Source organism: Trachurus trachurus, assembly GCF_905171665.1.
Source record: "Trachurus trachurus genome assembly, chromosome: 23".
Classification (NCBI taxonomy): domain Eukaryota; kingdom Metazoa; phylum Chordata; class Actinopteri; order Carangiformes; family Carangidae; genus Trachurus; species Trachurus trachurus.
This window is the reverse complement of record NC_139912.1, coordinates 12157116-12170487: the sequence shown is the minus strand read 5'-3', so window position 1 is coordinate 12170487 and position 13372 is coordinate 12157116. Positions and strand designations below refer to the sequence as shown.

Here is a 13372-nt window from a genome sequence, read left to right as displayed (position 1 = left end):
GCTGAGGCCCCAGGTGTACCGGGCCCTTATGAGAAATACTCACCTGTAACAGCACACACACACACACACATGCTCATATTGTGTCTCAAGATTGATTTCAGTGGCTGATTGGACTTTTCTAAGGATGGTGAATTATCGTTATGAGCTTCTTCATCACCTAGAACATCTGGGTTCATGTGCCACAGCAGCACAAGAGTCGGGCTGATAGGCAGAAAATAAATAAATCAAAATAAAAGAATAAAGCCATAACTCACCAGAGCAATATATTACACTTTCTTCACTTTCATAAATCACACTGTACTTACAGATGTTCCAGATTGAGTTGATCTGTTCACCTGTATTTCAATGTTCAAATAATTGCTTAAGTTTTCATTCATTCTTAATGTTTTTATGGATTTCATTGTCGCTTCATTTCTTGGCACTTTCTCAATTTTATTGTGTTTGTGTTTCCTGACATCCTGAATCTCACCGTTTTTGTTTCTTGTGTCAAGGGCCCATTTAATTTATCCTTTGCTCGGCTACATCATAAATGAAGTTTCTACCTCACTGCATTCCTAAATTAAAAATAAAGTTTGAATTCATTAATTAATTAGAATATTAGATCAGTTGGTTATTATTACTTTTTTCAAAATTAAATTATTAACTTAAATCCCTGTTTTACATCACATAAATTAAAATATTCTTGACTATTCATGCAATTACTGCTGCAGACATATATGTGTATAAATATAAATATATAAATATAAGTGGAATTAAGAATGATACATTAAATACACAAAACATATTGTATGTGTATCATATCATACATGTATAAGCAGAGTGTGTAATATGCACACAACTGCATAATACACATACAAACACATAATTCGCTTAGAGTAAATTCTCTTCCCCCTCAATAGACTATAATATACACATGTAGGCTACACATGATGTCACACAAGACAGAGATACTATAACAGATGCAAATTTTTTTTTTTTTTTTTTTACTATATTTGTTTGTGGTTTGCCTTTAGGCGATTGTAGTTACAGTGTCTCAGTCTGTGTCAGTGATGATGTAATATGAATTTAAATTGACTTTTGAGCAGCGTGCATGTCTGTCTGTGCGTGGGACAAAGAGACACCAATGAGTTTCCTTTGGGACACTCATAATGGACTGGGCTTCCTCTGGCCTGGTTAAGGTAGTTGCAGTAAAACACTGAATATGAGTATATTCAATCACATGAGATTGTGTTGGCTTTTGAATGTGTCAAGAGGGAAGTAATAAATCCAGGTTTCTGACGGCTCAGACCTCCACCACGCTGCTGCTGTCGTTATCACATTAATTGGACAGTGCACTTGTGGTATTTGCATGGCTGCAGATGCTTTGTTTCTCCCCTGGTGTTCTGAAAGCAAAACTGGGTTAACTCTGCTCCCTCTTCTGTGTGTGTGTCTGGGCCTCCTTAAAACCCACCACAACATGGCCGCCTGAGTGAGTCAGAGGCAAAAAAAAAAAAAAAAAACAGGGACCACACACAGAGCAATGGAACTCAGGCCAACACGCACACACACAAAACACACTCACCATCACAAGAGACGAGTCCAGAGCCGTAAACCGCAGTTTTTACTGTCACTTTTTTTGTTGCTTCTCCAAAATTACAACATGTTACACGTCTGAGGAAAAAAAAAGTGTCATTGCCAGTGCTTTGTGGCATCAGATTGGTGATGCAGTAGATCTTGGTGTGTGCTGAAGGAAAAAAAAATCACAGCAATGGGGGAGTAACCACAGCTTTAAACTAACACAGAAATGTCATGTTTAGATTGTGAACTTGCGTCAAAGGCTGTGAAACATGCAGGAGTGTTTCTGCTCCCAAAGATTACAGGCGTCAGGTTTCAGGTTGCAAAAAGGAGAAAAAAAATTCCTTGCGGCCCGAGGTTTTCATTTGTCGGGCAGGAGAGACGGGGTGGAGATGGGAGGTTGTGTCTGTTTGTGCTTCTTCACAGCTACATCAGACTTTTGGCCGGAGCCTCGTTTTGGTACCCATTCAAATGACAGCGCTCCAATTAAAGAGAACCACAGGATTTGCCTTAAATTAATTCCTGATGATAAACTATTGAATCTTGACATTTACAGCTGTGGGTGTAATTCACAGACACAAAGAGGAGAAACATTTGTGGCCGCACTGAACCTGAATCCTGACAAAAACCTTTGCAATTAGAACAAATCAAACTTTAATTGCTATTGTATAAGACAACAAGCAGAGAAGGAGGAATTATTTTTGGTGTCTAGTAGTAAATCTGTCTGCTCACTGATAGGTCACACAGTACAAACTTGGCCTGTTGCAGTGACTACATCAACAAGCAACTCAGGCGCTCACACAACTGTTTTCTTTAGTGGGAAACCCGGGACTCCCCTCTTCTTGAGTTAAAACAATGGAAGAAGAAGAAGAAGTGAGAACAGGATTCAAATGACGCATACAGGGCTTAAAACACACCAACCACAACCACAACATACGTTAGTACAGAATATGAACTATGTGATGTGTTTGTAATGGCAGCCTACGCCCCACAATGTCCAGGAGCTCTGCAGTCATGCAGGCCGCCGGCTGGCTAAAACGCGAGCAGGAAATGACATCACGTGCAGCAAAGAGGTCTCGCCAGGACAACCAAGCAGTAAAGCCAGACATGGCCGTGTAGAGGAGGGACGGGCCGCTGGTGTGCACATTTCGCTTTGGAGCTCTTGTCAAATAAAACATGTTTATTATACTGTAACAAGGATACAGAGCATCCAGAGGTGAATACTCTTTTTAACACGCAGGCTCATGAAAACATAGACAACTAGAACACAAGAGAATTTAGCACAAGTATTTCATCTATAAAGTTTAAAAATAAATGCATATTTTATGACACACAGTTCTCAAAACATGAATAAAAATAATGTGATATATTTTCCAAAAAGTGTCAGAATCATCTCACAGGTTTGTAAGAATGAGCAGCAGCACGGAGGCGACACAGTCTGACATGTTGGTTCATCATTTCCCTTTTTTCTTCAGGACAGCTCCCTCTCCAGGTTTACATCCCAAATAACAATAAAAAAACAAAACAAATTATTTAAAAAAAAACGCATTTTTGTAGGTTATACTGACTGAAGTTCCTCAGTAAGGGTCAGTATAATTTCCCATCAGCCCCTGCTTGGGAACAGCTACTCTACTGTAAAAGGTTTGGTAAATGTAAGTGCAGCCTCTGTCCAATGGAGGGCGACACAGTCCTCTCTCTCTCCGTCTGGTTTCTTTCTCAACCCAAGAGGAGCCGAACTAGACTTGAGCACCAGGATGCATGAACGGTTCTACTCATCTTCCCCTCGGCTGCTTGTATCACAGTGTTGGTCATCAGGATCTGGTCTGGTCGGGGTCAGCTCCACGGGTCAGAGCGGTGTTTCTGGTTGTAGTTCTGGAGCTCGATCTGGTCTTTGATCTGGTTGATCAGGATCTGAGAGAGGAGGATCCCAACCAGCTGTAAGGGAGGAAGACACACACACACATGTAGAGTTCAGTAGCTGGCTACGACTGTTACCCTCTTCTCTCCCAGGCCTGTGTGCTGATAATGTGTGTGTACCTGTGGTATGGCCAGTCCCAGTGCAATACCGCCAAGAAGGAACATGTTGCTATGAATCCAGTTGACTAATTTATCTATGCAGCCGTTGGTGTGGATGTGTTTCCCAGCGACTACGTAGTCTAAATCCTGCATGTCCTGGCCACACATGGTGTTGATAACAACCTGCACGTATAGATAGAAAATCACAGATAAAAAAACACATTAAAAACATTTTAAAACACACAAAATATTACAAGCAGAGCCAGTGCAGAAATGACCTTGTCTTTGGCTATGATACAGCAGGAGAAGGGGACAGAGCAGCGCTCTCTGCTGGGGTTGCTGGCGTTGCAGCTGAAGTACATGTTGTTGGTCCAGTCGTTGTACGCCACACCACCACAGCAGCCAAACTGAGGAGACACACACATTTATTTGAGATGGAGAAGACAAGAAGATGTTTCAGCTTCCTGTGTGCACGGCTACAAAAAAGGCCACAACTACTCTGAGAGATGAACGGTGATGATCTATGTGGCATCAAGTCTGTATCTGGACTTAGTCCTTACCTCCATCTGACCAAAATCAATAAGGTTTTGCAGATCAATGTCATCTCTGTAGTGGATGATGGCCTTATTGATCATCTCAGTCACTTTACCCCGAGCCTTGGAAGAGTATGGGGAAAAAAAGTTAAAAATTAAAAAAAACAAAAACAAACTACATGTGGAAACAATGATAAAGAAATATTTAGTTCTTAACAGTCTGACAAAAGCCTATTACCATGTTCATACTAGTTAGTTATATCCAACTTCTTAATGGTTTCCTGCCTCAAACAAAATTTCAAAAGGTAAAATCACATCTAGCTATTACAGGCACAACACAGCAGGGGGCATCCTTTTGTTATTCTAAAAAGAAAAATCAATAACAAACAAATAAGATGAAAAAAACTAAACACGCAAACAACAATTATATCAGAATTGAGTGGATATTTGACCATTTCTAGTGAAGCTGCATCTATCTTTATTCTTTTCAAGCTTTTTAATACATTAGACATCTGAGAAATTCCTTGAACTCCTTCTCGCATTTAAAAAGAAATGTGCCAGAGAAAATACTTAAATATTGTTTCTGTACCGTATCAGAGAAGACAAAGCCCAGGATACCAGCAACAAGCTGGAGCATGAAGATCACAGTCAGGGAGATACAGAACTGAGAGGAGAGAGAGAGACGGTTACAACACTGATCTGTTTTGCATTCACTCTTTAGAAACAGATTCAAATCACATCCAGTGACTCCATGTAAACAACTGGTAATTAAATACTGATCTGACAGTTTGTAACTTGTACGGAGTAAAAATCCTTTACAACTCAGTAAACAATGTATTCATACCTCTGTTTTGACTCATGTTGACTTTGTGTGTTGACCCCCATGACCCCCATTGTATGTTACGCAACATGTCTTTCTGCACTGTTTCATGCTTCAGCCCCCCTCCCCTCCCCCCACGATAAATAAATAAAAGTAAAATAAAAAAATTAATAAATAAAACAAATAAAACAAACAGTGTCTGTTGATTGACATGCTCCTCCTGACTTACTGTCTGCAGGAGGCAGATGTTTTCCCTCAGGGAGCCCACGCAGCCACAGAAGGTGAGGAAGAACATGAGGACCCCCACCACCATCAGCATCACAGCGGGGTCCACTGACAGACAGGCCAGAGCTGCCTCTGATGTAAAAAAAAAAAACACAAAGTTTGAACATGGATGTGAACCACAGTGAGTCTTTTCATTAGCTAACAAAGAAAAAAAAACTTTCAGACAGAAGCATAGGGACATTTATAGAAGTTTGTTTTTCAAGCAAACATGCGACATTTGATTTATGAGATGTCAAACAACACAGATTTAGAGAGTGTTTTCCCACAGGATGATTATTTACCTGCGTGTTTCATCATGCGGGCATACACGCCGATAGACACCAACACTAAGGCAATGATCTGAGGAGAAGATAACACATAATTAAATTGACTATATTTCTTTACATTTAGGGCATTATAAGCCTGAGGCACAGAACGGGTGAAGAAACATCTAATCTCTGTGTTTGTACTTGTCAAAGGAGTGGCACCATTCAACAGAAAAATTAATCACTATACCAGGAGTGATGTACAGGAATTGAGTCATAGACGAGACAGTTCTTGCAGACTTGGCCTTGCAGGAATCTGTACCCTTCCCTAAAAAAATAAAGACCCTTTCACTCAGTGCTCCCAGGCTCAATAGAATAATAGGGAGCCCTTATAAATACTCTTCCCCCCATGAATAAACCGTATCCAGTTACCACAGACACTGCAGCCTCTCGTTGCCTGAGGTTTAGTTTCACAGCGAGTTAACTAGACATGACACCTGAAGCAAGCAGGTGGCTTTTTTTGGTGGAAAAAAACTAATGAATTCACATGTTACTTTGGTGATGTAACTGATATGCTAAGATTTTCTTAAGCATCCTCGTAGCATATTACTAATTATGTTATGAAATGAAACTGGACTTTCCAAGGAGGTTTCCTACGATTGCAGACAAGACAACTGCACAAACTTGCAGTATTCTGGTTTGTCCTGTATGGAGCTTATTGTAGCCAGAGGCAACAGAAACGACAGCAGCACATTCCACATTGAAGAGCTTCAAGTTTTTACACAGCCTTATGCTTTGAACATGGCCACAAATCAGATTCATGGCTTGAACACAGTTGAGACATGTTAAACATAGAAAGAGAGTGAAGAAAAGCTCAAATTCCTTTGATTTGATTTGTCTACTTCTTCTTTCTCCAAACACTCTGCAGGTTTAAGCTGCAACAGCAAATCAGCTCTAAAAATGCTGCTTGTGTTACAGTCGCTAAGCACCTGACACTGAAACCCACTGATATGAACTTTGCTTTGTTTACAGGCCACTGCTGAGCTCTGCGGTTCATTCCCACTCAATTTTTCACTTTTAACGTCTAACGTTGTGCAATTATTAACAATCCTCACCTGCTGTGGCTGTGAAATGGAAAATTAACTCATGTGCCATAACAGAGCTCATGTTTCCTCCAGTCAACAAACTTCAAACACAGATCTTCAAGGCACAATCAGTGTTTATCAATGAAAGGTTTGTGTTTCATGGCAACTGTCAGTCAGATGTGGTATAGTACTACTGTACTATAACAAACCACAGCAGTTTTGTTGATTGTGTGTGTGTGTGTTTTATTCATATGGAGATGATAATGTGTTTGAGAAAAACAAGCTCTGAGCTGAGCGGGGACGATAATCTGATGATACATTCCTGATTTGCAAAGAAGAAATAACACTCGGTCACTGTCCAATGACAGAGCAGCAAACACCTGGTCTGTGTGTGTGTGTGTGTGTGTGTGTGTGTGTGTGTGTGTGTGTGTGTGTGTGTGTGTGTGTGTGTGTCCACCTTTCACCAAAGTTAAAAAACAACTCCAACTCAAACAAAGCAGCCCTGTTCTCCAACTCCCAGCAAACAAAACCTCACAGATCTGACACTTTCAGACTAAACAGAAGTAGCAAACACATCATGTCACATCCATGCCCTTAAACTCAGCTATTACAATACTATTTAGTGCTAATAAGTGCTAAGAGCTTATAACTAAATATAGAAATGTTTCTATCCTTTGATCTTTAACATTGATATTTTAAATGGCAAAACAACACTCACCCAGAACAGAAAATTAAAAATGAAGAGTAGATATTTCACAACTGGGCTGACAAAGGAGTAGTCCTCATCAGACCCAGGTGTTCCCCTGCGTCTCCCTCCCATGGCGACAGGTATCCAGGCGTCAAAAAGCCAAAGTTTGCGGATAAAATGAGTTATCTGTAAGAAAACAGGTGTTCCGGAGGGTTAGAGCAAAGACTCTTCAGCATAGTGACGATGAGGAGCTGTGGAGGTTCCTGTAGCTTCCCCCTGAGCCGACACGCACAGCCCCGCAGTGACTGCTTAGTGGTTACAATCTGCCGCCAGCGGTGTCTGCTGCTGCTGCTGCTGCTGACTGACTGACTGACTGGGCGTGTAGGAACTGGGTGTGTTGGCTTTGTGATCATATCATACAACCACGCAGAAGACCTGCATGTGTTTTCTATATAATCGTTTTTGTCATTCATTAAGTTTCAAGTAAAGCACAGTTTCAGTTTAGCCGTCATTCTGAAAGTGAAACTTCACCTCAACATGATGGATTTTATTAAAAGTGTCTATTTTAATCTCTAAATGCATAGGCTACATGTTAATCAGTAGCCTATTAGCCCTATCAATATTAATTATATTACAAAGCACGTGAAACTAAAAACGTTAAGTTTTTCATTATCAACCTTTAGCTGAGATTTACGATAGGCTAGCCTATATGAATAGCCTATGACAAATAAAGGCTAGATTATTTTTTTAAGCACAATATAACAAACAATAGGTCATGTTTCTTTTAGTTTCAAGACGTGAATAATTGCACGCTTTTTCTTACTCCAGTCATTTTCACATATGAACAAAAAAACACATTTCATAAATCAAATGTTCATGTAGCCTGGTCCTCCAGATAGGCTACCTAATTTTATAAGGTGTGTATTTTGATTTCAGGGGAAATTTAGTGTCTAATGTAACACTATCTGACTAATTGTTAGTCTATATTGCATGTGGTGTCTACTGTCCAGATGATTCATATTTTCCCTGCTCATTCACACCTGTTGACAAATGATGAATATGGGTTAACAGGAAACCTAGGGTTCTTCAGATGTGTTGGTTAGAGACTGTGCGCCATCTGCTGGCAGAAAGTGCTATGTTCATACTTTGTATATAGAGTTATGAGCGTATTATACACACGAATAATTAGCTACTCCTATCAAGTCCTGTTCATATTGTTTTTTCCCTCTTATGTCCATCACATCGCCATGTTTATCTTTTTAAGACCAATATTCTGAATTTTATTTTGAAGGAGAGCGCGTCACACGCACGGCCGTTTCCATAACATCCGGTTTACCCGGAAGTTCAAAGTGTGTTGTCCACTTCTCTACGATGAGTGCGAAAGTGGTGTATATAGTCGTGTTTAGGCGGGTTTAAACCACAGAAATGGCGTGGAAAAGCAACGGTTTGTCCTTTCAACTATCCCTCGGTTTGCTACTATCATTATTTAATAATTTCAGCGTATAACAGAGTTATTAGAACAGCTAAGGATAAGCTAACTTAGCTAACCGCTGCCTTGGTAACAACAGTTGTGGACAACTCGTATGTAAATGTGTGTTTTAGCCTCTGTAGAAGAACAAAACAATCAATTTCAGTCCTTTCATTGCAGATCACTAATGTTTCCATTGCTGTTCGCAGGTGTCCCTCTTCCCCTGAGCTCCTTACACCTCCTGGTTCCTCCAGTCAGGCTCATGTCTGCCTTCATATGGCAAACAATACAGCAGCACAATGTGATGCAGTATGATAAGCTGGTGGACTTCATCAGTTTGGTGACAGAGATCGTCCCAGAGCTCCTGAGTCCACTTCACAGAGTCCAGCTCGTCGTGGGCCTGAGAGCTAGGGTGAGGGATCACTGTGAACATGTGTTTACATGTGTTTTTGTATGTTAATACAAGCTATATGTAGGCTGCATGTAGGCTCTTAGGTTTCCCTGTCTGGTTATAGAAAGCACTGACTAGATTAGAGACCTCACCAATGAAAACTAACAAAAACACTTTCTTTTCTGTACCATTTAATCATAACTATTTGTCTATTTGTATTATTAGTCTTTTCCTTGGTGTGTCATGCTCTTTTGAGTTACCTGTGTCTCCTGCCTTTGCCCATCTGCAGCTGGTTCTGGAGCTGTGTCGCGGTGATGGCGTCGCCAACTTGCAGGCCATCCAGAGCCACCTCGATAGAATCCACAACTGTAGTATTGAAGTGAGCTCCGCTGAGTCTGACCAGATGGTGAGTTTTTTTTTAAACAAATCCAGAGCAAAACATGGGCAACACACATTTATAAATCAAATGCTAGACTTTTACTGTAGTAGCCTAACTGATGTAACCTTCAATGAATACAAACCTGACATAAAATTCAGGGGACAAATTTAATAAGATTCAAAGTGCTTGAAATGTTTCCAGCTTCATTGTTGTTGATGTCACATCTTGACAGGCCAGCAGTGATATCCTGAAGACATCATACACCAACTTTGCCAACCTGGTTCAGAGCCTTTTGAATGTCCCTTTTGAAAAAGAGAGCTTCTTCAAAGTGAGTCTACCTCTGGAATTTCATGAATTAAGTATTTTTCAGTCACCAGCCATTTACAACAATGATAATCTAACACTCTCTAGGAGGTTTTTCCTGCAAACTACGGCTCTGCTTATGACCAAAAACTGGAGCAGCTGGTGTCTGAGCTCCTGTCCAGGCTGGAGCAGCTGCTGCCCACACCAGACCTGCAACAGGTACTCCCTAAATACTGATTTGATTTCTTTATTTCTTTTCGTACACGTAAAAGGTAATCATAATTATTATTATCATCATCATTTTGTTTTTAAAGATTAACACAAAAACTATAGGCTGCTACATGCACATAATTATATAATATGAAAACACCAATACATTTTTATTTCTAAAAAATCCAGTGAAGCCACAAGTTGTTCATTTACTGGTCACCTGTTATTTAATTCTCTACTTTTTGTGCTTCATTTATGCATGAGTCTTTGTGTGTCTCCTCTCTGTGTCTCAGATAGCAGCGTCGCTCACTGACACAACATCTGTGTCAGAGGAATTTGGACAGCATCTGTCTGAACCCATCGCCATGACGACGCTGCTGCTTCATCACAGACAACTGGGCACTCTCAGCACTGGTGAGTCTTAACTAAGACGACCTTTTCCAGAACAGAACAGAGGATTCTCACTGACAGAAGAAAAGGAGCAGTTTTCATCACTTTCATCACACAGTAACTTTTTTTTTTTTTTTTGAATAACTGACTCTAACGTGAAAAATGTTGAATCCCTTACTCCACAGCTCCATCGAACAGTGAGGAAGACATCCTTCTGTCCACGCTGGCCCTGCCCCCTCAGATTACAGTAGGGAAGTTCACTGAGGCCTACAGTGAGGAGGATGATGTTTATGACAATGAGCAAGAGCCGTTGAAGTATGTAGAAGGAGTGGACTCAGACGGTCAAAGCTCGGACGTCACTGCGGACGAGTGGTTGGCAAAAAAGGAAACAGGTGATGACAAAAGCAGTGACAGCAACAGACCAGAGAAGACCTGAAGGCTCTTAATATAGTATAATATATAATGTTTTCATACTAATGTGCTGTGTTTCCTGTTGTTCCCAGCTCCTCTGTCGCGTTTATTCATCTGCCCTCAGTGTTCGTTTGCTCACCGGCAAAAGAGGAAAGTCCAAGAGCACATCCAGAGGGAGCACCAGAAATCAGCTCCCATTCAGAAGGTGTGTGTGAAAAGACCCAGAGCAAAGACTCAGCTGAAAAGTAAAGAGCTCAATGCAGAGAAGACGAAAGATAAACAAAAAGAGAGCGTTGAAAAGAAGCAGGAGAGAAAGCAGAAGAAAGACAACGTGGAAAACAAGAAACGTCGAAGACGGAAAGAGCGAACGGAAGAAGACAAGAGGTTTCTGAGCACACGGGCGGTAAATAAAAACTTCACAGAGGAAGAGACTAAATGTCTGACATGTGACAAGGTTTTTGAACATCCGAATCAACTGAAGACGCACGCAAAGCTCCACAGTTTCCGCTACCACTGCAGATTATGTGATAAGGGATTCACCAGCCCATCAGGGTTTTACCAGCACCAGAGACTCCACAAGAGAGGACGAATATTCCCGTGCAGCCAGTGCAACAAAGGATTCCTGTGCAAGTACTCGCTCCAGAAACACGAGCGGCTGCACCAAGGCCCCTCCAACCTGTGCACCATCTGCGGGAAGAGCTTCAGCAAAGCGGGCCTGACGAGACACGTACAGATGCACAAAGGGGAGAAGAATTACCTCTGCACCACGTGCGGTAAGTCGTTCTTGTCGTCGGGGGAGCTGCTGCTGCACAACCGCTCGCACACGGGCGAGTTGCCGTACACCTGCACCCACTGCGGGAAGGGTTTCTCCTGCAAGAGCCACCTGAACGTGCACACGCGCTCTCACACGGGCGAGCGTCCGTACCTGTGCTCGGAGTGCCCAAAGCGATTCCTCACGCTCAACTGTCTGAAGAGACACACGCTCAGCCACAACGGGGTGAAACCGTTTAAATGTCCAAACTGTGACAAGGAATTCTCTCAGCAGGGGAATCTGAAAAGACATTTGGCAACTCATAAACCTGACACATAATATTAACTTATTTTTTTCACCTTTTTTGAAAACCTGTACTGAAATGTAATGTTAAAGTATTTGTAAATTTAATGTTAAATTTACAATTTGCAGTGATGGTGGATGGCATTTCATTGCTCTTATGACAAAGTCGAAGTCAAAGTTGTGTTTTGTCATGTTTCGAGAAAAAACTGTCAAAAGTAAAGAATCTGAAACTCTGGATATTTGCTTTGATTTCTTCACTGTACGCCATTGTCTAACAAGACAACTCCTGTGGGAACATTCAATTCACATTCTCTCTTTAGAAAATCTGTTTACACTTCAACTTTATGTGTGGGAGTCCAGAAATCAGGCTGGAGCGAAGAAAACCTCTGTTGTCCACTCACCTGTAGATTTCAAGGGTTGACTTACAACAAACGCTGGGAGACTTTGTCTTGCATTCAAACCACTGCTAACTCTTAATCAACATCAACATCTTTGATTACAACATGAAGTAAATGAAAGGTGATGGACAAATCTTGAGAAAATTTCACATCTCAATGGAAAGCATGAAACTAGACTAAAACCTGAGATTAGTCCTATGTAAATGTGAAGTAAGAATTAATCAGATGTTGATATCAGGTTTACTCTTATCAGACCCAACTACACCCTACTACGCCGCGCCTAAAAACTGGCTATAACAATAATTTGTATAAGATAGACAGCCTTGTACATTGATGCATGCATATGTGTGTGTCCCTTTGTGTGTAAGTGTGTTACATTCAGTAGCTGTGAAAACACCAGTCAAAGCTGCTACATCTAGGGGTGTAACGGTATATGTATTCGTCCCGTGCCGTCACGGTACGGGGGTCACGGTTCGGTGCACACAGTCACACGACGAATACGTCTGAATGAATATTAAAAAAAAAAAAAGTTGAGTCCTCACTCGAATCCAGGTGGCGGTAATGAGCCTCGAAGCTGCCTGCAGCCGTCATAGCAGACGAAGAAGAGAAGTGATGAGAGAGTGAAGTTAGAGCAGGAGAGCTGTCTGCTTCATTCATGTCACTGTTATGTGGCTTCTCAATGAAACAAACGGCGGCGGCGGCGGCTCGCGACCATAATACATCCATGCTCGCGACTGGTCCACCGGACAAAGTCCGTCGGCGATGTTTCACGGATGCGCGGTGCGTCGCTAGAAACGCATCAAACACGTAGCGCATGTTCACCCGCCTCCCCTCCCTGCCTCATGTCAATCACTGGTGCAAGTAAAAAGACAAGTTGTGTGCAACAACTCATCCCGCAGCTTTTAAGCCTCTTGACATGAACACAGACAGGTGAGGAGAAAAGGAGACCGCACACTATATATAATCAGACACATTTTGTCTGATGAAGGGCTGACGCCCGAAACGTGTGAGTGACATTAAACTGTCACGGGAGCTTTTAACTAGTGTGCGGTCTCCTTTTTTCCTTACCTGTGTCTTTCTTGGTGGTCCAGCACCTAGTCTTCAGTTTTTTGGGGGATGTGCGTGTAGCTGCCTAATATGTT

The 13372-nt window shown here is 41.5% G+C and overlaps 2 protein-coding genes across 2 annotated transcripts; one reads left to right on the top strand and one right to left on the bottom strand.

The window, feature by feature from the left end:
* Positions 1–1611: 1611 nt before the first annotated feature.
* On the bottom strand, positions 1612–7575 carry tspan33a (tetraspanin 33a). Its single transcript, XM_084000044.1, has 8 exons — positions 7257–7575; positions 5490–5547; positions 5153–5280; positions 4693–4767; positions 4131–4226; positions 3849–3977; positions 3592–3753; positions 1612–3489 (listed from the first exon to the last, which is right to left on the bottom strand). The coding sequence occupies exons 1-8, from the start codon at positions 7356–7358 to the stop codon at positions 3388–3390; spliced, it is 852 nt and encodes a 283-aa protein (XP_083856170.1). The 5' UTR covers positions 7359–7575; the 3' UTR covers positions 1612–3387.
* A 986-nt stretch (positions 7576–8561) lies between these two features.
* On the top strand, positions 8562–11880 carry LOC311006959 (uncharacterized protein). Its single transcript, XM_084000025.1, has 8 exons — positions 8562–8670; positions 8904–9106; positions 9375–9491; positions 9697–9792; positions 9876–9986; positions 10271–10391; positions 10553–10759; positions 10871–11880. Exons 1-8 carry the CDS (start codon positions 8652–8654, stop codon positions 11866–11868), a joined length of 1872 nt encoding a protein of 623 aa, XP_083856151.1. The 5' UTR covers positions 8562–8651; the 3' UTR covers positions 11869–11880.
* The last annotated feature ends 1492 nt before the right edge of the window (positions 11881–13372 follow it).

Excerpts from the sequence above, each read along its gene's own strand:
- tspan33a (XM_084000044.1), bottom strand. The coding sequence starts at position 7,358 with ATGGGAGGGAGACGCAGGGGAACACCTGGGTCTGATGAGGACTACTCC. Across the intron at positions 4,768-5,152 it reads ACATCTGCCTCCTGCAGACA|TTCTGTATCTCCCTGACTGT; the intron begins GTAAGTCAGGAG and ends CTCTCCTCTCAG. Across the intron at positions 4,227-4,692 it reads GCTTTGTCTTCTCTGATACG|GCTCGGGGTAAAGTGACTGA; the intron begins GTACAGAAACAA and ends TACTCTTCCAAG.
- LOC311006959 (XM_084000025.1), top strand. Across the intron at positions 9,492-9,696 it reads CCGCTGAGTCTGACCAGATG|GCCAGCAGTGATATCCTGAA; the intron begins GTGAGTTTTTTT and ends ACATCTTGACAG. Across the intron at positions 9,793-9,875 it reads AAAAAGAGAGCTTCTTCAAA|GAGGTTTTTCCTGCAAACTA; the intron begins GTGAGTCTACCT and ends AACACTCTCTAG.